The 24,983-nt window shown below is 36.1% G+C and overlaps 1 protein-coding gene across 1 annotated transcript in view; it reads right to left on the reverse strand.

Annotated features, from left to right (window-relative positions):
* The window catches only part of EXOC2 (exocyst complex component 2), a 204,913-nt gene that overhangs the window by 154,568 nt on the left and 25,362 nt on the right, over positions 1-24,983 (reverse strand). The window contains exons 3-6 of the mRNA XM_065398970.1: positions 23,688-23,864; positions 22,187-22,313; positions 11,247-11,360; positions 7,053-7,177 (exon numbers count right to left, since the gene is read on the reverse strand). Coding sequence (XP_065255042.1) covers positions 7,053-7,177; positions 11,247-11,360; positions 22,187-22,313; positions 23,688-23,864 — 543 coding nt within the window. The remainder of the gene's footprint in view (positions 1-7,052; positions 7,178-11,246; positions 11,361-22,186; positions 22,314-23,687; positions 23,865-24,983) is intronic.

Genomic DNA, 24,983 nt, shown 5'->3' on the forward strand with positions numbered 1-24,983 from the left:
TTGTTTGATACTTTGCAAAACCTAGGAAGTGCTATGCTGGACTTGCAGCAATGAAAAACAAGTCTGTCCCATATGTAAGGAAGCTTAACTCTAGGATGGTACATTTGACAGAATAAACATTTCTGGGGTTTTAAAGGCAAAGCTGCATTAAGTAAATCAATCAGTCAATCAGATGTATCATCTTGAAACTGCTTTTGAATATATGTATGCCAGATTCACTAGGCTGTAGCAACCACCACTCACATGGTTTTAACCTTTGGCTCAACATGATGACCTAACGGTCAAAAAGAATTGGCCCATTGTGGAAATGTAAATGTATATATTGACAACCTGCTATTTCATTAGGTATTGTGCAAAGAAGAGGAGGAGAGTGTCCAAGATGTTGGTTTTATCTGAAATGACACCTGATTACCATCAAATCCACAACAAATTACAATGCATATGCATGTTTAATTAAAAGCTTTTAACTATCAGACCACCTGCCTTTCAGAATACACTGTTCTTGGTAGAAATATTGTTTTTGTTGTCCTGTAGCAAAGCAGTAATAGAGCATGGATAATCTGCAATGAATTTAATAAAAACAAGCCCCCCTATCTCCCCCCACAAGAAAGTACTCCAGTACTTGACGTAGATACTAGTGAAGTGTCCTCTTACTCTGTACACTGCCCAGCACAATGTGGCCCCAATCTTGGTTGACCTTTAAGTGCTACCATAAAAATAAATAAATGAATAAATAATAGATGGTTTACACCCTTGCCAGGCTATTCTCTACTACCTTGGTGTGGGACCAAGAACAAAATATTCATTTACATAATCACAAAGAGCACTCAACAGAAGGGACTAGACTAGTGCTATTCTGTATGAACAGATCTACATTTCAAGTCAGATGGATATTGTCCATATTATTTGAAGTACTAGGATATTTATTTGGATTTAAAATGCATTATTATACAGTCTCACTTCTGACTCTCAGTCTAATATGCTTCTCCTCAGCCAGTGTGAATTTATATTAAAGTGAGGCTAAAACTTAATATATAAGACCTAGTGCCTGACACACTCAAAACAAGAGAATAATAATGAGTAACCCGGGACAGTAGACCAAAGCAAAACAAGCAGAATGCAAAGAATGCTACTGACATTAGACAATAACAGCAGCAACAATATTTAATTTACTTCTGAATGAAACCACAGCATGAAAATTTGACAAATGGGTTTTCTTGTAAGACAACCAAATTTGAAAGTTTGGCTGCCCATGGACAAGTAGGCAGAACATTTCCCCTTCCAGTATATGTTTTTAAGCTCTTAACTGTATAATTCCATCCCAAAATTGGATTGATGAATAAAAACTATTGAAAATGCAGGACCTTAGAATGAATGTGTCATGTCAAACACATCTGTTGCATTACTAGCGTGCTGTGAAAATACGCACAACGTACTTGGATAGCTTCAGACTGACCAACAGGAAGGAACATTTATATGGCAGGCAAACATCAGTTGTTAGTTTCCCAAGACCCCAGACTGAGTCAGAACTGAATGACTATGTAGTGGTTTCTTTTGTTTTGGAGAAACTGGATTAAGCAGTAGTAATACCACACCATAAGTTTCCTGACACTGGGCCAAATGGTGGGTTGTGGCTGTGTCCATTCCAAATCAAGGCTGGGGAGAGCAAAGGAGGGCATGATGTGGTCTGCAAACCACACTTTGCACTCACCTGAGATTGGAATCATTCTGCTCTGGGCCTGTCACTAGGTGCAAGTTAAAGTAGCCTAAATGCTGCTCTAACTCGTTCAGCAACCAAGGATCCATTATGGACAACAGAGTTCACCAGGGCACAGAGATGCCCTGGCCACGCCCACTTTCCCTTGGCCACACCCTGATTTAGCCATGGGAGAAGGGGGAATTATGCCACCCAAGGATCCCTCTACTCTAGTGGGTTCTTCCAAGGGCTAATTAAACCAGTTTTTCAGCAGAATTGCACTAGATGAGCTGTGCAAAGCTGCCCTACTCAGTGTCATAATCTCAAACTATAACTTATTTTAGAATTTTTCAACATATCCAAAAGGCAGGAAGAAAGATAACTGGTAATGTGACTGTCACACACTTGAAAATTCAGGTAATTTAGTAAATGCAAATGTGTATTTCTCTAATCTGTACTTAACTAAAAAGAAATCTTGCAGTGTAAAGATTCTAAAGAGTTCATTTAAAAATATATATTGGATTACTATCTGTCCAGAATCTTTTATGGCGGTATGTGGTCTGTCAAAGGCAATACGATGAAAGGAACAGTAGCCCTGTTTGGAATGCTACTTTCTAGGTTACCATTAGTATTATGGGAAATAAACCAGCTACATAACTGATGTTGACAAATGGGTCAAGTCGAGGTGAGCCTTGTTCCCCTCAGCTCAGTTTACAGCCTCCTTTCACTGACAAAGCAAACTTCCTGTTGAACATCTCCTCTATAGTAAAGTTACTGTCAAACTGTCAGCCAAGCTAACGGACAAAGAGACATGGGGATCTGATAAGGCATTCTTATTTTCCAGGAAATTAAACCAAATAACAATATGTCTGGCCTACTTGACCTCTTATTTTCTTAGTAAACACTTTCCAAATTGCACAATGTAAGGAGCATCTTTTGGTACAACTCTTTATGTTTTTCACTTATTTATTTTTTGTAAAGATACATTGAAATTGATGTAAAGATTTCATCAGTTTTGACAGTCTACTTAATAAATCTGGGTCCAATCTTTCAAGCCCTTACTAACAGGAGCAGTCACACATAAATCTGTGAATAACTGTAGGCAAGATCCGGCCCTTTATCTTAAAAAAAAATTGTTAAAAATGTAAGCTTAAAAATGTACAAACATATTTGTTCTTCCACTTTATAGTTAAATGAAAATACAAAACACCTGGGGTCAGGTGACATAGCATTCTATTTCTCAATAAAATTTTACTATGAAATGTGGTGATTTCTTAATACTGTAGATTTCAAACAACAAATTAAGGAGTTCAAGAAAATGAAGCAAAAATGACTATTGATTAGGAAAGACCAATTTAAGAGGAAAGATTAAAAAAGAACTAGAAGTAGGTTGCTTTGTTAAACAGAAAACAAGGTGGACATGGGAATAGTTCACAAATAATTGAGAGGAGTAAACAAAGAGTGGAAAAAAATTGTTTGGGGATAATATAGCGGTATTGGGATAAAACTGATAGGGAAAATGTAGGCTATCATGGAATGCCTCCTGTGGGGAGGCTATTCCACAATCTAATGGATTTCCTGTCAGGAAGTGGAGGAAATTCAATAAACACAGGACATTTAGACTGTATTGGCAGGAGAGATGGACTAGATGTGATCTAATATGTATTTTCTCTCTCTAGTTCATGTGATACTTTGACAGCTGTATAGTTTAACAGCTATTTAGTGAAGCAGTCTGCAGAATCAAGCTTATATTCTTTATTAAGGATTATGTTGAAGCCACATTTCAGCTTTAAAATATCAGCTGTCTCTGATGTAGCTCAGTTTAAAAACAAAAAGACGTGTCTAGAATTTAAATGAGGAAAAATATTACATGGAAATTCCACTGTACTTGCATGGGAAGACATCACCAGCATTATAACTCCCTATGCAAATTAATACTGTATAACCTACAACATCAACAAATAATAATAAACTCCTACATTTAAGTGTAATGGGGCTCTGTAATTGAATATAAACAACTCTGATGAAGAGATTGGGTTGAAATGTTCCATGCCAGGTCTCTGACTCAGGCAGAATGTTTTTGGAAACTTTCAGCCAAAAGTTTCAGCCATTTCTGAGAATGAGGCTAGAGAAAAATAAATTGTTTTGCCCATGTTAAAAAATTCTGGTAACCTTCTCTTTGAGAAACTCAAGAGCCCCCATGCTTTGGTGCAGGAACTTGAAATTTGGTCAAAGGGCAGCCTGTCACAGATGTGCCTTTTGCCATCCCTGTTAAATCCACCCATCATTGGGTCAAGTTATACGCCTTTGAAAATTTTGCAATTTGTACATGCTCATAAATACATGCTAGAATTTAATAGCTAAAATTTCCATTCTTGGCATGCTCCTGCTCAGGCCAGCAGGGGGCTGAGCAGGATTATCCCTGCAATTGCAACTTTGGGATGCTGCAGACTGTTTTGGATTCTGGTCAGGAAATGGAACTGAAAGCAGGGAGACTCTCTCTCCTGAACTCTGAATGCCCTCCCCTACTGATGCCAAGATGGTGTATAGGGAGTTGCCTGATTTGAATGCAGGGAGACAAGAGCCAAACCTACCAGGAGTAGAGTGGGACAAGGAGTGTGATAAGGAGGAAGGAGACTGGAACTGGAAGCTGATCGGGGTGGGAGAGTAAGACTGGGTATTGGGATGGGGGTAGACTGGTACTGACTGGACAATGAAACTGGGACCCCGGTTGGAGGAAGGAGAAAGATGAAGGCAAAACAGATCTGATGAGAAACCAGGATGCGGGGGAAGAACTGGGAGTGGCTGCATAAAGAGACTGGGTCAAGGAACAGCAGCAGAATGGTGACAGACTAGATGAGGAGCCAATGGGGACGGGAAACATGGGGAGGGAGGGTGACTGAACGCTGGGGAAAGGGAATAGACTATAACTAATGCCGGATGGAATTTTTCAGCCAAATCTTTTAGTGAAAAATGCAGATTTGGTGTCACAAACAGTCTGCAGACTTGTGTCAGTTTTACCAAATTGTTTAGCTTGGGGAAGGAGGGGACGACGACTAAAAACATTTAAAAAAATTGGTTTGACATTTTTTAAACAAAATGTTTTGATTTTTTTGGTTCAAAACAACTTTGTTTCAAAATTTGATTTTTTTAAAATCAAACGTTTACATATAGTCAAAATCAAAATGAAATTATTTTGTCAAAAGGAAATGTTTTGTTCTGCCCTAAGTGAAATTTATTTTCGATTGTTCGACAATGCCAGCAAATCAAAAACTAGTTATTCCCATAGCTCTAATTGTGTCCTCCCCAAGAATTAGTTTTAGAAATCAAATACAAAACGCCCTCCAATTCTAATGCTACAGGTCTGAATGCAAGGAGGAGATTCAAAGCCTTAAAGATGCTAATTTTCAACAGCATCAGCATCAGCATCATTCTTCTCCTCTCAATGATTTTTTTTTTTTATTCACTGTTTACACTGGCACAAACTACAAGTCTGTTTCCTTTTGAATGCTCATTAGGGGTCTCTGGGAGGAAGACTCAAACCACGTCACTGATCATAGGCACAAAGTGACACCAAGATCTACAGTACTCTTCTATTTTCAATTCATAGTGCTTATAATACAAAAGCAGCTGCACTAAGACTTTTTTTTAGATGGGGGGATATGCCCCTAAAATGAACAGAAATGAAAGCACAGAATTAGTTCAGCTAAAACACTCTGAATGAGGCTACTGGAAAGCTGCAGAATACCAGCTGAAAAATGCAGAAAGGTATTATGCTAGCAAGTATTTTTGTATTCAAGCAGACACTTTTTTAAATGAAATAAATGGTGCTTTGCAATTTTCCTTTTGTTTGGCTAATATTTGTAAAATTAACTTGTAGTTTGGCTGGCTCTCTGGCCTCTTAATCTCTTATGAGGATGGTTTTACAGAGCATGGATTCACAAAGAAGGGACAAGAGAAACAACTGCAGACGAGTTTTTTGGTCTTACTGAAAAGACACACACTTTATAATAATGCATTGCAAATCCCCACCCAGCCTTCATAAGTCAGAGAAAAGAGAATTCCCAAAATAATCTTCCAAGAGGTCACATGCAGAGTTACCACATATCCATTAGGACTACTTTTTTGTTGTTATTGTTGGAAAAGTGTGTCATGAACTGTAGTGGAGTATATTTTGATATTATATTATCTCTACAGCAAAAAGAATTTGGGTGTAATCATAGGGATTTAAAGTCAAATTTTCACATTAACTCATAGATTTAGGATTATTTACAAATTAGGATTTCAGATTTGCCCAGGTGATTTCGGATTACTGAAAAAAAATAAAACATGATCTATCAGCATTTTTCATGTAAGAAAATGTCTGTTACAGACGTTGGAAGTAACAAGCCCTCTAAAATGACATTTCAGCATATTCTTTCCTATTCCACTTTTGTCTGCAACTATTAAACATCTATGGCAGTTACTAGATCTATAAACACAGTAACAGACTATAAATGTTCCACAAGCACAGTGTCACATTTCTGTGATGCACTTCCTAAAGAGAACGAGATCCCTCCCCACCTCTAAAAGCTATTGAAAGCTTTAACCGTGGTCATTAGAACCACTGCAAAGGTAACTAGAACCTGACCAGCAGTACTAGGATCCTTTAAAATGATAGTAGTCACCCTACTCTATTTTTCTCCACTTAGTTACATCACTCAAACCTGCCACCAAAAGATTTTGTCTCATCAGAATTTCTCGTCTCTTATTAAAATAGCCTTAGGCCAAGATTTTCTACTGAACAGTGATTTAGGAGTGCAAGATGAGCATGCAAATCTGAGCAACACCTTAAAGGGCCCTTACTTTTCGGCGGGTGGATGGGCTCAATGAAAATAATGCCTCTCTATCAAATTGGTCGCCCCAAAATTGAGAGACTAGAATTCTTTTGGCCTGATTTCTCAAGTCAGAACTTACTGTACACTGGTAACCATTTCAATCTAAATTCAGGATGAGACATCACAGCACCAAGACTATTTTCCTAAAGTCTGAAATTTATCTTCTTTCTGTCAGCTCTGGTTTAGTATGTTTTTCTTGCTCTTCTGGATTTCATTAGATTATTTCATACTGTGGATTATGCAATCTTCCTGGAATATCTTTGATACCTAGCAGGTTTTTTGGTGCCCATCTTTCACTGATTAGTACATCTAGCTGGCCAGTCCTATCTTGCAACCTTGATCATTTGGAATTTTAGGTTAGTCATAATCTATTTTCCTTCTTCATACTTTTTTACTTTGAAATGAGTAAATTAAAATAGATTTTCTATACGAATATTTGATTTTTCTTTTATATTGCTGATGATCATTAATCAATTTACCTGACAGGGCATCTTGTGCTTCAAAAAAAGTGCTGAGACCTCCTTTCACATATGCTAGACTCCCCTCATTTTTCTTGTTTGCCTGCTTCTTCAGATTCATGACTGCCATTTTGAGCTGATCAAAACTGAAATTAAGCAAAGAAGAAACACTGTCGTTGATACAATGAAAAGGGATTGATACAATGAAAGTCATGTATTAAAATTTAGCACACAGGACATGGTAATTTACAGTATTTTATCATATCACAGAGTATTAGACAAGGGAGAGATTTATTAGGTTATCTACTACATATTCCTGCCAACGAAGAATTGTTCTTCATGTTACATTTCTAGAGTTCTGAACAATCTAGTTTTCCCAAATGAGGGGCTTCCATCACTTCTCTTAGAAGAGATTTTCCACTACGTAGGTTTCGCAGTCAGGAAGTCTTGCCTGATACTGATCCTAAGTTTTCCCTTTCTAAATTTCACCCTATTGCTCCAAGCTATATCCACTTGCACTGTACCATCCTACATAATTACCTGCTTTTACCTCTTTTCTTCTGTGTACACTTAGCCAAACAATGTACATTTAACTCTTTTAAACTTAATCCCATTCACTTTTTGTTTTTAATTTCCGAAGTCACTCAAAATTTACCAACATCTTCTTGATAATGAGGTCCTGAACTAAATGCAATTTTGCATCAAAGCCTTTGAGAAAAACACATTCCTGTTCCATTCCTTTATGCTTTTGCACATGCAGCCTACTGGGTTTTTTGCTACTATACTGCATTGCATATTCATGTCTAACTAGTTGTCCAGTGTCACTCCTATACTAGATATATTTCCATATTACTGCTCCTCAGTACTCCTAGATTTTTTATCCGTTTTTGCTTTAGTGAAATTTTTAAATTGGAAATTTAGTTTCAACTAGCTTTGATTATTTTCAAAGTAATAATATCTGTAATTCATGATTAACCACTACACATATACTATTTGTTTCTTGTATTCAGGGACAAGTTATCACATGTTAGGTTACTTAATTAGCCACCATTAGTAAGCATGGAAATACCAATTATAATTAGAAACAAGTGTGATTTTTCAAAGATATTTCAAAAAATTTTAAACAATGACTGCTCAAGAAGACAGTGAGGGATGGAAATTAAAAAATCCACCAATGCGGATACACCTAACACAATAGTACCAAAAACTCTGTCAGTTTAAAAGCGTTAGTAAAAGATTTGTTGAAAGAACAAACTAAAAACTAACTAATTTGAGCTCAGTCAGTCAGAAAGTGATCCCCACCTGCTGTGAGACAGGAAAGCACTGGTGCACTGTGCAAAGGCATTTCCCTTTATACAGGGATGATGTCACAATGTTTTGCTTTATTTCCCGTTTCCATTTGCTGGTCGGAAATCATATTACTCACTGTCTGAAATGGCCTATTTGGGTGTACAATAAGAACTTCTTACTAGCAGCACTTTCAGACTGCTGGGCTCAACAAAATCAGTACTGCTCTCTTTTAACTAATGTTTCCCTGTTAGCTGATAAATTAATATGAAGTCTGAAGAGTTTGTTTATACTTGTTATGATGTTCTGTCAGGAAAATAATTTTAGGGTGAAAAAAATCTGAATTTCCTTCAAGGAAAAAACATACATGAGCTAACCAAAACATCAAAGTTCCACACATTCAGAGTTCCTGCTACCTGGGGTTAAATAAACGGTAGGGACATTAAGGATATGCTGTGCTCATCTGAAAAAACAACAACACAACAGCACAAGTAAGGTACGTGGGGGCCAAAATAATGCCACCTAGTAGTTACACAGTGCTTTTCATCAATAAATTTTAAAGCATTTTACAAAATGGGATGAGTATTCTCTCCACTTTAGAGATGAAGAAACTGAGGTACAGAGAGGACAAGGCTAAAATTTTGAAAAAACCTTAAATGACATAGCAAGTTACATCCCACTGACTTTCAGTGGGACTTAATCGTCACTTTGGCATTTTTGAAAATTTTACCCTAACTCGCTTGCCCAAGGTTACACAACAAAGTAGTAGCAAAGTTAGGAACAGGTGTCAGGAGTCCCAAATCCCAACCTTGTGCCCCACCATTTCTATGTCAATGAAAGCCTACTCAGTGGAATCTTTTTACATTTTTCTTTCAGTATTAGCTCATGGCATGGATCTGTCCTTGATTATGTCTATCCTTCTTAATTAACTCTTAAGTCTTCTAGTTCTCATTTATGTACTTGTTCTATCAAACACACCCCATAACTTCCTAGTACTGAATATCTGAAACTCTGATGTTCTGCTCCACCTGGGTAACGTCTTCTTCGTTCCATGTTTTTGAAATTTCTAGCCTTGGGAAAATAGTTAAAGATCCAGCAGATTCAGAATTATCCTTAATCCACAACTTTGTCTGTTAATCTATAATCACCTCTGAATCATCATCAAATCATATCTATCATTCAAGTCTTCCTTGCTGTTACTAGTCTGAAAAAATATTTGCATCTTTGCCACTTTAAATTTTCAGTTTTCCTTCACTTTGCCCTACCCTTGTTCCTTGTTTATACTTATGATGAGTTGGGTCAGCAAACATGCAAACAGAAAGTGCTTTCCATTTAAAAATAAATCAATACAAAATAAAGGTGCACTCTGCCCCCATTGCATTGGCTTGAACAGAAATACCTATGAATTATGGCTTCAGTCCAGAGCAGTGGACCCAATGCAAAAAACAGCTTAATGAGATAAGCAAATAAAGAAAGCTATACAACAATAATTTGTACTTCACAAGAATGGTTTTGCAGAAAGTTGTGACAAATTATTTTCCAAAGACAGATTCCATGCCTTGAGTTAATATGGGCAGAAAAATGTAACAACATGCCATTTTAATATGAGGCTTCACACATGAATGCATCACTAGGCACTGATCCAACACAACAATGTGAAACAGTTAAGAAAGTAAGTCTATGTCAAGCTACGTTGTTGTCTATGTAGTTATTTATGTTTTCAACTCATGGACAGCAGCATCTTCTCAACAGCCACAATTTCAGTATTTTATTCATCGACATACTGTTTTATTGGAGAGCTGATTGTGGATTTATTCTGTTGCTTACATTCCAGTTAAATCCTGGTAAACCAAAAGATAGATTCCTGGTCCTGTTAACAGTTCCTGAATGGTAACCACAAAGATCTATTTTAGGGCTCAAGTCTGCAATCTTTACAATGAGTGGTCCCACTGAGTTACTATTCACTGTAAGTAAAGATGCCAGAATCAGGCTCATAGAGCTTAGACAACTAATGAAAAGTCATTTTAGTAATTTTTCCTCCCAACTACTTTTATTTCAAATACACTCTTCTTCTTACACATGTATTGGAACATACTGTTCCCTTGCTATTGGAGCAGCTCTTTTGTCTTATAATTAGAGATCTTTCAGTCATAGTTTCAATTCAGGAGTAAATGAAAAGTATTCTATGCCCATCTAAACAACTGTGTGCTTTTCATTTAAAGTGGTCATAGCCTTCTTGGATCCTGGTAAACTGAACACGTTCTACCACTAAAATGCAAGAGAAAATTACTACACCAAATGAAGTCTTTATTTCAATACCCGGTTTCAAGCTAATATCATTACAAGAATATTAAAATTCACATTTTTTTAAACAGTGCTCCATCCTCCATTAAATCTACTGTAGTCAAAAATTGCAGAATTGTGCATGTTCAGTTGCTTATGCAAAAGTGTATGTACATAATGTATCCATGTAACTACCACGATCCCATGCCTGACCAAAATTCTACTGAAATCAGGAAAATGTTTCCATTAATTTCAATGGGCTTTGAATTAGGCGGCTATGAGAGCAAGTTCTGTGTACACAATTCTGAAGGTTTGCACACAAGCAAAAGCTAGAAGTTGTTCTTCCTAAGCATTATGATGGAGTCATTGGCAAAAATTTCCAAAACTTCACCCCATGAATCTCACTGGAGGGTCCTACCTTTTTCTATTACCGCATTTCACATGCCTGCTGATTAAAAGCCTTACTGTTTTGTACTGCGTGTCTGTACATTGCCTACCACAATGGGGCCCAAATCGGACTAGGGCCTCTGGACATTACTGCAGTACAAACATTTCTTCCACTACTACCACCATTGATATCTATGATGCTCAGTAACAATACAAATACTGTCGGATGTTTTAAAAACATTGTTATTGTCCACAAACCTTGTTGTTGAATGGTTTTCTATCAAATACCATGCAGCGGAGAAGTTTTCACTAGTGAAATCGGCACTCATCCCAGGAAACAGTGCCTCCAAATCCTTCTGGGGAAATCTGCCTCTGAAAAAGGCAAATAATTTATAAAGTAAAGTGTTTACTGCCAAAAGGTTATAAGAAAAATTACCACATAAAACAATAGCTCATGTTCCATTCTTCAAATCATGACACTAAGTAGTAACAGAATAAAAACACAGAACTGTAACAACCTAACAAAATAAATCTGGTACTAATGGTTCTAGGGTAAACCCAACAGATCTAGGAAAGAGGCAATTGAAATTAAAATGGTACATTATTTTTGGATTTTACTAATGTACATGGGAGTAGTAGATTAAAATGGTGCTACACACAACAGCTGCAATTCTAACAGTAAATAGTATCACCATGAACATTCTTTACAACTAAAGGTGTTACTTCCTTTTTTAACTTTAAAATATCTGAATACTATAATTTGCATTTAGAAATCTATGTACATTTGTTGATGCAAATATTTTTTTTTCTTGAAAAAGAATGCATACATCAATTTATACGGCCTTTAAAATATTTATGTTTAGTAAAAGGATTACTCAAATTAAATGAAGACTGTGTGCTATGAAGGCAAGCAGAAACTCATCTTCTTATTTCAAACTCTCTCATAATGCAATAAAATGTACAAAATGAATACTTATCAACTAACCCCCAGAAAAGTGAGAGCAAAGCTCACCTTTTGCTGTAAGTCTTTTAAGCCCTTTATTTTTTTCAATATCAGTATTTAGATAATACAGTGACTGGTGGTCCCTAAGGGCCTGATCCAACTCCCATTTAAGTCTATAGCAATGTCTCTCTCTCACGCCTTGTGTGTGTCCAGTATGTATAAACACACAGTGTAGATATGTATACATGAATGAGTATATACTGCAGATATTCAATCTCACATGTTACTTCACGTAGAAAAATAAAGTAGAAAAAAACTTTTTATACTCATTTTAAAATAAATTAAGACTTTTGCTTATACTCACAAAAGTATGGAAAATTCATACATAATGTTAAAACCTTCAACAGGTAATAAGCACCATGAGACTAAACTGTGTAGCATTAAAAATGGTGAAAGTTGTGAAATTACACTGATCTTTTTAACCCCAAAAAGTGAATTTCTAGACTTGAAGTTTGCACCAGAATCTAACATACTTTAAATGTGGGTGGTGGATAGATTTCCCTTTGTATGTGTAAAATAATGTCTTTTGAATTTCATAAAAATCTTTCCATTTCATCCACCATCCACATTTGTTAGAAGTGCTCCATTTACTTGATCTTATCTGTATGCAAACCATTTTAATTCATTTATTTTCATTTACAAAACAGGGCCAGACTGTCACAAGTTTCAGCCTAAAGGGAACACAGACTCACAAAGTTATGAACCGATGGGAAAAAGAAGTTTCAATATGTCTGATTGGTAATATAAAAATAATCTGAATTCATGGGTGTGTTGTCTAATGCACAATTTATTTATTTTTTAAAAACACAGAAAGTAGAAGGTTAGAAAGAAACTTCCCTTATATTCAGGTTATTTCATTTGAGGGGCTTTTTGTTTGTTTAATTTTTAGGGAGGAGGTTAACCTTCCTTTGAAGCATCTGGTACTGGCCACTGTAAAATATAGTATATTGTCCTAGAAAGACCGCAGACCTGATATTACGATTCCCACATTCGTATAAAAAATCGTGAACACTGAGTATCTTTCAAGTTGGCTTAATCTATTAAGAGGTGAATCCTGGACTCTATGTCAACCCAAGTAAAGGAGATTGGTGCAGAGGGATGGAATACTCTCTGTAGGCAGCCAATGAAACAGTAGCAACAGCGTTAGGCTACAATAGCCAAGTAACTATTGCAACTCATCTCCTTCCCCCTGCTCAGTGCATATTTACATCATTTATTCTAAAATCAAATAAATTTAAAATCAAACCCATTTTTCTCCCATTCATAAGACATGTTCACAATTTGTCAAAAATTCCCAAATCAAAAAAAAAAAATTACCACTCCCAGTTCTCTACTCACAGCTGCATCCAACCATCAGAAACTAATTCAAACACTGCCAAAAAAAATTAAAAACTGTTGTCGAAAAATGAAGTAATAAATGCAGACACAGACCCTGAAATAAAATCCTCTCTGAGGCATATGACCTAGACAAACTGCTGCTAGACTGTGCAACACACACTACAAACAAAAAACAAACTTGCAGGACCTTGCACTTAAAATTAAACTGGCAAGACCAAAAGGAAAATGAAGAAGACACTGAACATACATATTTAATATCTTCTCCAACAGCCTGCTGTATCAACAGCCATGTCACTGGAAATGAAAATTACAATGAGAAAGGTATTTTAAAAACAAACTATTGGTAAACATATTTCAAAGAGGCAAGAGGACTACAAAACTTGCTTCCAGGATGAACTGTTCTAACACATATATTTTAAAAATATGCTGAAAGGCAAAATGCAGATTAAAATGAACTAGTGAATCCAAGATAGGTATTTTTAAAAGAGTTGAGAATCGCAAAGAAACGAAGTTATCTTTGCTCCACCACACTTTACATCTTGAGGATTATTAGCACCAGGAGTTGCAAAGGACACCACCCTTTTGCCCAGAAATTTTTTGCCAGTGGCACCCTCTACTGAATTAAAACAACTAGGATTGTCTAAATTATTTGTTATTATTTAAGTGGTGTGGGGGAGAGAGACAACATGAGAAATGGAAAGAAGGGGGGGAAACGTGTGAGAAATAGAGATTGCATACAACATGGTCCAAATTAGTTTTCTCTACCTTTGGTGAAAGAATTATGTGGAGTACAAAAATCCATATGTGCATGCAGTGAGACTCATTACAGTACTGATAGGATTATGGATTTTGTGGAGGCTAATTGTACTGACTGGGAAATGCTGATGGTCAGGTGTACTTGACAGTAGCTCAGTGTTATAAGTCTTCAAATAGGAAGGACACTCCAGGATAAGAATTTTTACAGTGGGATTATCACTGAGTGCCTATTAACCAACAAAATGTATAGGATCATTATAATACAATATAGTGCTCACAAAATACATAAATGTACAGCCCTTGTGGTCAAACAATAATCTAGCTAAAGATTCATCTTTCAATGGCTAAGAAAGAGAGTCAAACTAGACATTCAAGTACTGTATCATCTCTTAATGCATGCATTTAACAACACATAGGGAAAACAGGATTTATTCATGAGCATCAAAGTAGATGCACACCTTCTGAGAGTGTATCAGAGACAGATATCTGACTAAAAATGAACAAAAAAAACCTCTCAGAGACAATACTTATTACTGCAAAATATTACCAACATCTCCCTCTATATCATGCACAAAACCAAACAAACATAAATACTGCTAATATAACTCTTAGCATTTATTTCAATGTACTGTACTCCCTCCAGTTAGCCTGTTCAGGCTTAAAAAAAACAAGTCCCTTCAAAGAGCCTGAAGAAACTTTAAAAGTTAGTTGCATTTTAGTTTATTTTAGTGTGACATTTGGCCACTTTCAAAAATTCTAGAGGATTTTTTGTTTGAAATGTTTATTTACTTATTTCGGATTATAAATTAGATACATACATAGACAACACCACACAAATATGGATAAGACATAGACACTACATATAATAGAACCACAGAAACAAATGGACGATGCATAGTAGATTAACAAATTTTGCATATTAAATTAAGACTACATCATGGAGTACTTTTGTCCACTAATATTATTAAGTAGAGTTTAATACATCATATTAGCATGTTTTTCAAAATATTTTATATCTTTGTAATGAGCAGAGTGCCATAGTAACGTCTAACAAAGCTTTTTTTGGGAAATGGAGTAACCAAGTTTGTAGATTAGTGAAGAAGTGAGAATTAGTAACACTCCCGTCTTCATGACTTGCTATGATAGAAAAACTGACAATCCAAATAGAACTCAGGAGAATCAAATAGAAGGGCGTCTTATCAAAGTGAGAGTATATCTGATCTTTAAAAATGTCTGGATAGAAGTATCCAAGAAACTGGCTCTGCAAACATACTGTGTATGTTTTCATTACATTCCACTGACAAACTGGTTTCTAAGGACTTGCTTACTACCTCAAAACACTCTGGCCAGGGAACAGGAGCTACCTCTACTGGGAACGGGATATTTCTTTCTTTCCTAAGTGAGGAAAGTAGCGGTGATGACAGCAGCACATTGTGTGGGGAACATCACATAGGAACATAAAGTGAGATCATGTTGGCACCATATGAAAGCGTCAAACACCATTATGCATCTTATTTACCATTAAATCTGTATAAAAAGAGAGACAGTGAGAAATAACTTCAAATGATTTGGTAATTGGGCAGCTATAATGATATAATTAACATCCACACACCATTGTAGAGGAGATCACTAGGATTGGGCCTGTTGGACTTTGTCATTATAGAAGATGATGGGAGGCGGGTCAACCTTCTTTGATGACCCACAACTTTGATATCTATCAAGGGGGAGAAAATCCTAAAGTCCTTCAATGAAGGTAAAGATTTTGTTATCAAGGCTCTTTATTCCTATTGAAACACCTAATTTGGTATTACAGCCTTGTTACCTTTTTTTTCCCCTTCAACAGTGGTTGGACTACTTGGGTTGAAGTGTTTTAAAAATAAAACCATTACAATTTCACACAGTTTATATTCAAATCTTAACTACAACAAAAGTTAGACTTGGATTTGAGCCATCATCTATACCCCACTTCCCTCAAGTGTGCTGGAAGCAAGCTCCTAACTTCTCATAGTGCTGTACAGGTCCTTGCTCCCTGTTAAAATGTATATTCATACATTCAAGATTGAAAATATGTCAAATACAGTTAATGTCATTTATGCCGCATCTGCCAAGCAATCCCAATGTTATTGCATACTGCAAGAACAATGTCCACCTAATTTTATTATAATTTCATGTACCTAGGCCCATACAAACTCTTCTTGCAAATTCTGTTACCAAGTTTGTGCATGCACAGACACACAGACTATTATTATTATTTATAATAACCACAGAAGTCAATCAAGATCAGACTAGGCTCTCGGTAAATATAACAAGTAACTGTCACTGCCTCTAACTTAAACAAAGACACAACAAATAAGTGGAACAACAATAGGTGGCAATGCGTACTAATGAACATAGCTAGTCTATTTATACAACTTAATGCTTCTTTGTCATTTTTAGGGGATTTATTATAAAGATATTTTTTACAAAGTATTAGCTATCCAGTCGTAGATTTTTCAGTGTACATAACAATATAAACCCATTTAGAAACTAAAATCAGGCCCGAAAACTGGATACAGTCACCAAAAGGTAACTTGAACTAGATTCCAGAGGACTTTATAGGTCAAGAGGAGCAACTTAAAATAAACACAGATTCTGAATGTCAACCAGCATAAACAAGCTAAAACTAGAGTTATTGTATGAGCTTGCTCTGTCTGGTATCAGTCAGACTCCTAGAAGCAGGATTTTGTACCAGCTGTACTCTGTTAATCGTGCATGCAGAGAGACCAGCAAAAAGGACACTGGAGTAGACTAAACAGGACAAATCCAAAGTGTTAACAAGGACCTCTGCAATAGCAGGAGAGAGGCAATGACTCACTCTGGCAAAATTTGACATAGGGATGGTCCCAGCAGAGACAAGATATTGAAATGTCAGAACAGCTTCTAATCATAGGAGAATGCTGTAAGAGAGACTCAGTGGAAGACTGTAAGAAAAGTAGGTTGCTAAAACTGATGGCTCAATATCACAAAGTGTAACTAAAATGTTACAATATTTTTACAGCATAATAATACATGGCCACTTATATAGCACTTTTCATCTGTAGATCTCATAACTTGTATAACTGAATGCGGCAGTTTACAAAACCGACAGTAGAAAAATTTAAACTTCCATTGTCTATCTGCTGCTGTAAATTTCAATTAGCCAAGTTCAATGTTGAAGTTATCCACTGAAACAGTCTTCTCTCATATCACAATAGAAAACTGACATACTCCATTAGGTGGCAGTGTAAGATCAGTCTGTTACATCTTCCCGGCTGAAAAGTTTCAGAAGCTGGCCGTGGGAAGATGCAAGTATCTGTATTGAGTGGGTGGATACAGAGCTAATGTGGAATGTACTTAGCATGTCAACAATTGCTTTCATGTACGAGACTGATCCACAGTGACGACCCATGCAGCATGCAAAACAACAAACATTATTCCAAGAGAATTTCTAACCAAACTAGATACAGTTAGGTCTGATTGCAGTTGTTGCTTTGCAGTTGCATTCATTTTCATGGTCTGGAAAAGGTTACAAGGAAAAAACTGTAGTACACACTACCTTGTTCAGCTGTTTTGACTAGGTATATCTATTGATATAGCAAGTAATCATTCAAAACAAGTTGTCTGTAGGTCTGAATTTCATTAACGTTTCTCCCATTGTTATCATGAAATAGATATTACAAATTCTTTTCTTTTTCTGTTTTAAAATTCTAAGTATTAAATCATTAACCTACCAATCTGTTCTTGTACAAATTTTAAATAGTAAAATCAAACATACTTCACCACCATCCCTTTTTAATTCGTATTTTTATGTTATTTTTCCCTGTTTTCCAGCTCTAGGTCACTACTTGGTACCTCTTCTTCTGCTGGGTTTCTGGCTGCATTTCAATAATATCATAGCCAGCAACACACCTTGGAAAAAAATCAGATCTACTTTAAATTTCAAGCCACCAAATAAAAGTAGAAGACACTGTTAACTCAATTTCTGTTGAATTCTTGCTTTACCTTTACAAGCTGATGGCTACACTACAAAGCTAGAATTCAACAAGCAGACTCAATATTTTGAACGAACCACAAAGCCTGGTAAAGAAAACACACTAGCGTTGCACTTGAGTTCCAAAGCTGGGTAACAAAGCCTCTTCTAATTTGTACCTGCTTTTATGTTTGAAGTTATAAAAAAAGACCTGACAATGGCAGAGAAGAAATCATCTTAGGAATGTATATTTGTTTGTAAATATTGAATCAGCATAATAAAGTCACAACTGTAAATTTTTATCACCAAGTCCTGGTCTCCTTGCAAAATGAACTTAATTTTTTTTAGGCACTTAGTTGCATTTTTATAACTACTAAGGCACCATGTGTACAAAAACAACAGTTACGACTTTAAAAATATGAAGGACCTAACAGTCAAAGACTGCCAATAAATACCAATTATTAAACTTGCAGGTTGAAAGATGACAGCTTGCATGCTGGGTACACCCATAAAATATTTATTAAATCCTGACTCATGCAAAAGCAGCAACTCTCACTTTCTTTTTTGCATTCAGACAGACTGGTCATGAAGACATTAAACTCCTACTTACATGTACATTTCATGTATGTACACTACTGCTGGGAAAAAAAAAAGTGACTTATTGAAATCACTGGAAGCAGACTAATCCACCTTCAGAAGGCATTCCCTCCACTATTACCAAGTAATTCATTATTCAAAGGCCCTTTTCACATAAGCCGTAACAATTCCCAAATTATTTCTATTAATCAAATTCCACTTTTGCCTATCTGCTGATTATATACACAAAATCAAATACATTTTCCCCATTCGTACAAACAGTTAAACATTGTTGTTGTTTTTTAAACTAAAAGCCATTCCTAGGGCTTAAGATGTTTGATCATTAAAACCTGAGTAACATTTTTGGAGCCATCTTGGAAATACCAATCTGTATGATTCACAATGCATGATTCAATTCAAAATGCATTTGCATTGGACATGGTCCCATAAATAATATTTAGAAAACCACATGAGGCAACTTTCTGTTTAAAAAGAAGAAAGCATTATGCCTGTTTTTTTGAAAACACAGCACACAGGGCAGGTGATTTAGTCATTTCACATCATTGAACCAGCTTTTCTGTCTTACATGCTATTCTGGCATGATCCTTTTTTCCCTGCGTCTTTACTCTAGGCCTGGTGCTTTCTGGTCCCGCTTCACCTCCTGTTACCCTGCCACCTCACATTTTCTCTCTCTTCTTTCACCCCTTTCCTTCCACAGCTAGTCCTCTTTAAATGCTTCTATTGTCTACCATTATTAGCAAGGCTAGTATGCTGACATTTCCCCCCACCTCTATCAGGCAGCAAACCAAGCTCCCACAGAGGATGCAAATTCCACAAAGTCAGACCAGTGCTGCACGCTCATGGCACATTCCTAAAGCTTGAAATTAAGCCTGAGAAATGCATCCTAACTTGTGTGCATGTTTAAATAATTTAAGCGAGTCAAAGATGTTGTGTCACCTAGTTCATCTTTGTGGTAATGCAGGATTGTTCTTTATTGTACTAGGCTTACTTCTAGTCCAGTTTTGAATATGCCAACCAATGGGGCAGCTTACACCACTTTCACTGGGATTCCAAAGCCTAGTAAAGTTTATCATTAGAGAGTGTTATGCTTATAACTAGTTGGTCTAAGTTTTACTTTTCTTAATTTAATTGCATTAATCCTAATTGTGCCACCTCTCCTCCCTCAATGGTTATGCACTTCCCGTATTTGCAGACTTGTGTCCCCACTTAATCAATGGTTAGCTAAGCTATACCCATATAGCTTTTAAGATGTCCTTACAAACCAGTCCTTTCAGTCTCACAACCATTTCTGTTGTCCTTTGAACTTCCTCCAATTTGTAAAAATAAATTCTTAAAAAAAAAAAAACCTTTCTAGTAAGAGGTGCTCAATATTAACCACAGAATATTCCAATTACAGTCATGGTTATTACCTCACTGCTGTGTCATGGAATATCTCAGCAAATGCAGCCCAAAATTATATTGGTCCTTTCTGTTCAGATGTCTCACTACTAATTTGTTTTGAATTCTCTCTCCTCAGTCAAACCTAAAGATAAGTCTTTCCCAGCATTATTACTTCCCAGATTCCTCCTCCCCATTACATATCTGTGTTTGGGATTATAATTTCCCAGACGTACCTTGCATTTTTCTAAGAGAATTCACCTTGTTGTTTTCTGCCCAGATTTTTTAGATCTTTCCACAACCTTTTGTATTATTTTTGTACCACTCCCTGCACACTAGTAACTGTACATTTTATAACATGCTACCTACTACTACTACACAATTAAAGAAGATATTAAGACTGGATCCAATACTAAACTCATCTGTACCTTCTAGACTCCTCTTTCAATTTAACATTTGTTAAATTAAATCCTTTTTTTACACTCCTTTCACGTAGTTGTCAATCCATGTGACAGTAATCATAGCCAAGCTGATCTGAATTCATTTTGACAGTAAGGTTCTGAGACTGTATCCAAGGGTTTATCAAAATAAAGCCAATCTTAAAAATAACCAAGTCATGAGTAATAAGCAGCACTGGTTTATGAAGACTAGATCTTGCCAGACAAACATTTGTTTGGATACAGTTACAAAATTGACAGATGAATGGAAAGCAGACCAAGTAACAGATTTGGATTTTCTAGACATGATTACTCTCAATATTTTACTAGGGATAGGATTCAGACTTTGAGAGAACAGTAATTGCCAGGATTTAGGGTGGTAAGAATTCAAGTATTTTACAGAAATAATTGTGGAAATGAAGATATTCAAACTTGAATGATGATAATTATTTAACAGAAGATTTTATCCATTGTGGAAAGAATAAAGGGACAATATCCTAATTAAATCCCAAATGCATACATAGTTATGATAACCATTTCAAAAGGTACACTGTCAAATCTGAGAGAGGCCAAAAATTAGAACTTTCAACTTTCTTGATTCACAAGTATGCGTCATGCTGCCCCATTCTTGTGCGGAGGAGAAGATACTGAAATAGTTTCTCCTTCGCTACTCTGAAGAAATGGACAGAGAGATCACAAACAAGCCATGCACTCCAGACAGAATGGATCCCATAGTAAAATAGTCTAATTTTAAACAACCTTTGTTTTTGAAGGGGCTGATATCTTACTTCCTAGGAATTTTATTTCTAAATGCTATTTTAGGTTCGATTATGTTTTGGGCACTGATAGTGTCCCTTTAAAGCCCTATGATAGATTTATAATAAGGGAGTAAGTTTATTACAGAGCAATTTTATAAAGTCTACAATATTTGTGAACGAAAGCCAAGAAGTTTGTGGTTAGAAACCCATATTAATGTTTCAATAAAAGTAAACTAGTTGATGGATACATAAAACATATTTCACATTGCAATACTAGCAAGAGATATCTATCTAAACGTGCTTAAAAGCCCCACAGAACTCAAGCACAACACTGAGAGTTCTATAACTGTAACGTATAAACCCTTAGACCAGGGGTAGGCAACCTATGGCACGTGTGCCGAAGGCAGCATGCGAGCTGATTTTCAGTGGCACTCACACTGCCCGGGTCCTGGCGGCACTGCATTTTAATTTAATTTTAAATGAAGTTTCTTAAACATTTTAAAAACCTTATTTACTTTACATACAACAATAGTTTAGTTATATATTATAGACTTATAGAAAGAGATCTTCTAAAAACGTTAAAATGTATTACTGGCACGCAAAACCTTAAATCAGAGTGAATAAATGAAGACTCGGCACACCACTTCTGAAAGGTTGCTGACCCCTGCCTTAGACCCTAAGTTATTTGCCAGTCCCAAAACTGTAAACATCACAAGGTTCAATGAACTAGGCTCTCAGGTTATCTGATGTTCTTACTGATCACGCAGTAATATAGACAAAAATTAGGATTACCAAACACTACTGAATACTAGGTATTGTGCCATCAGCTAATTGAATTTTCTTGTCTTTCCCCACCCTATAAGCTGTTAAACTTTTCTGGAATTCATATAATGATGTATAGAAAAAACCACTAAGAAAGTGGATTAAAGGCATTTGGTACTCACTTGTCTATCTCAATACCAAGCGGATTAGCTGGACGTAGAGACAAGGGGGGAATCCCTTTGTTCCTGTCAGTGCGCGTGTCATAATAGTTCATTTCATCAACCCAGACAGCAGACTGATCCAAGATACCTAGAGAAAATAAAGCACATATCCTTAAAACAACAAAGGCTGTCCAGCACCATCAACTTCGGCCATACTGAATTAATTTGAAAAAGACTGAAAAATATAAAATGCGTGCCTAGGTAATATTTTGGAAGATACAGAACAAAACAACCTGGATACAATTATGCTAAACTATTTGCTTAGACTAGCTGGAAAGGTATCAGTGGCAGGGCATCACACCTTACATCTCACAGACTGCACTGTTCTGTTTAAGATACAAAGTACCAACACGGACCTCATCACCTCCAACCCTGTCACCCGCCAAAGATACCAGTTGCTAATGTGGTAGTCTCTCTTTTCATAAATTTTGGGGAAGATTCCTCATTTTCACCACTCAGCCAGAATAAAAGTTAACTCTGGCCACAAGCCCCTTAGCTAGCAAGTCCCCCAGTATGTGGCAGTCCTCAATGAGTGTAGAGCAGAGAGAACTGGCTTCCTCCCAACAGCTCAAGCATAGGGAGCATGTCAAGGCCCTCAGACTTTTGCTGTTTGGCAAAACACAGATTTCTTCCTCCCCAAGACTTCCCCCTCCCACAAGTTTCTAATAAAGTCTGAAATATTAATATTTGGATTGTAAAACATTAGAACAGCTCTGGGGAAAGTATGTGTTATTTAATTGCCATTGGAACCATAGAAAACAAGAACCTAAACTGTTGCTTTTGTGTAGCCCTTATATAAACAGTGCCTGTCTTAATTTCTCAATGATCTAGATTGGATTCTAATTTTTTTTTATTCAAACGACATTTTTGACAGGATTGCAGATGAAATTTGGGGTTAGACTACTTGACAACATTCTTAATTATTAAACAACACACTAGAAATACCCCAAAAAGGTCTTTTTGTGTGTGTGTGTGTCTTACCAGGTATTAGTTGCTAATGTTGCTTAATTATAACAGCATCCAACATTCAACTCCTTTTTTAAAAGGATAACAGTCATAAGGAACTATAGGTGTACTGTCCACACGTTCCTTTTGTGTCTTTTACTGATTCATTAAGCTTAATAGCCCATTAAAGAACTTGATTACTGGGACTGTCGTTTTTGCAAGTATTAATATCCATTCTAAAGGGTAGGAGTGTGTGAAGGAAATCAAAGAGTTTTCGCTTTCAGAAAAACAGATGCCTTCAGTGACCAACGTATAAGTATACCTAAAAGGCAGATTTCAACCCAAAATGTGTATTGTTAGTATATATTTTGCAAGTACTAAACAAGTAAAGAGTAACTAAGGAACAACTATCAGTGGGTTCATTTTTATAAATAAATGTTATTTACAAAACCAAAGACATCTAGTCAATTCTAATTATTTAGCAAAAGTAATTGTAAGTTTGAATGAGGCAAAATACCTATTTTCTCAGGTTTCAGGAGTTTGAAGGAAACAGTCGAAGTTCCTCTGCCACCTGATTTTGTAGTGACAATAATGTCCCCCTTATCATTTTTAGCTTGTCCCACTCGACACACTATTTTACTGGCAGACATCCATTCAGCAGTCAGCAGACAGTTGTGTCCACAGATTGTTAAACCTGGAAATCAAAGACTTACTGTGAATAAAACTGATGAAATACAGTCTGTCTTATAATAGTTAGTTTTCTGTTTATCTAGACATGTTATAAACAAATAAAAGAATTCTGCCAATCCTGTCTTTTATAATTTAGATGAATAATATTGATGTTTATTTTTAAGCATTTTTTCCTATTTTTATGCATTTAAACTTTCAGGGTTGTGGAAAATTATGGGTGGGGGAGGTCAGACAATTATTTAATGACAAATAGACAGATTCAAACTATTAAGCGTTATAAGCTGTTAAAACACAAATTGTCAACATCACATGTCAAAATATACAAAGTAAATATCCTTAAATCAACAAATCAGACCTGTTGTTACTATTCATTCCCTAATCCATTTGTAACAAGTCTAATTCAAAAATCTAAATAACTGGATTTTGACTCTAATAAGTTCTCAAGCAGCATTTTTTGTACTTTGCCTATCTTTATATTTTGATTACCATCACTGTAAGTATTTGTTGTGGGTTTGTGTATGTACAGTGAAATCAATGTTTACTGACATTTACGGATAAAAATCTAATCCTTCCAAGCCTAGTTAGAGATCATTGAGGTGCTCTCATCTGTACCTCTTCTATAGTACTTTGTAGACCCAATACAGTAAGGAAATCATGGGTATATTTTTCAAAAGCATGAACCTAAGCCCTATTGATTTTCAGTGGGAGGTAGGCACTTTTGAAAATAGGACTTAAGCTCCTAATCATTTAGGTGCTTTTGAAATTGTTTCTCCCTATGTACTAAGTACATTGCTGATCAGCCTCTATATCTTCAAAACACTGCACAAATATTAATTATTCAGGTTTTCAGTATAGGTGTCTAGATTAGCTTTTGCCCCAATACAGATGGTACATCACTGTAATCAGACAATGCCAGTTTTTTTTTTTTTAAATTGGGTTGGTTTGTATTTTCAATTTCTAGAAACCTCTTACCAATTTAACAGATACTTACATGAAAAAGGTCCGCATGTGTCACACAGCCCCAAATATTTCACACTTTCTTTTCTCATAATTTAATTCTTTGAATGTACACAGCAGACAAATTTGGCAGGATTGAGGTTTTTGTCAGATAGCACATCTCTTC

Source organism: Emys orbicularis, chromosome 2, assembly GCF_028017835.1.
Source record: "Emys orbicularis isolate rEmyOrb1 chromosome 2, rEmyOrb1.hap1, whole genome shotgun sequence".
Classification (NCBI taxonomy): domain Eukaryota; kingdom Metazoa; phylum Chordata; order Testudines; family Emydidae; genus Emys; species Emys orbicularis.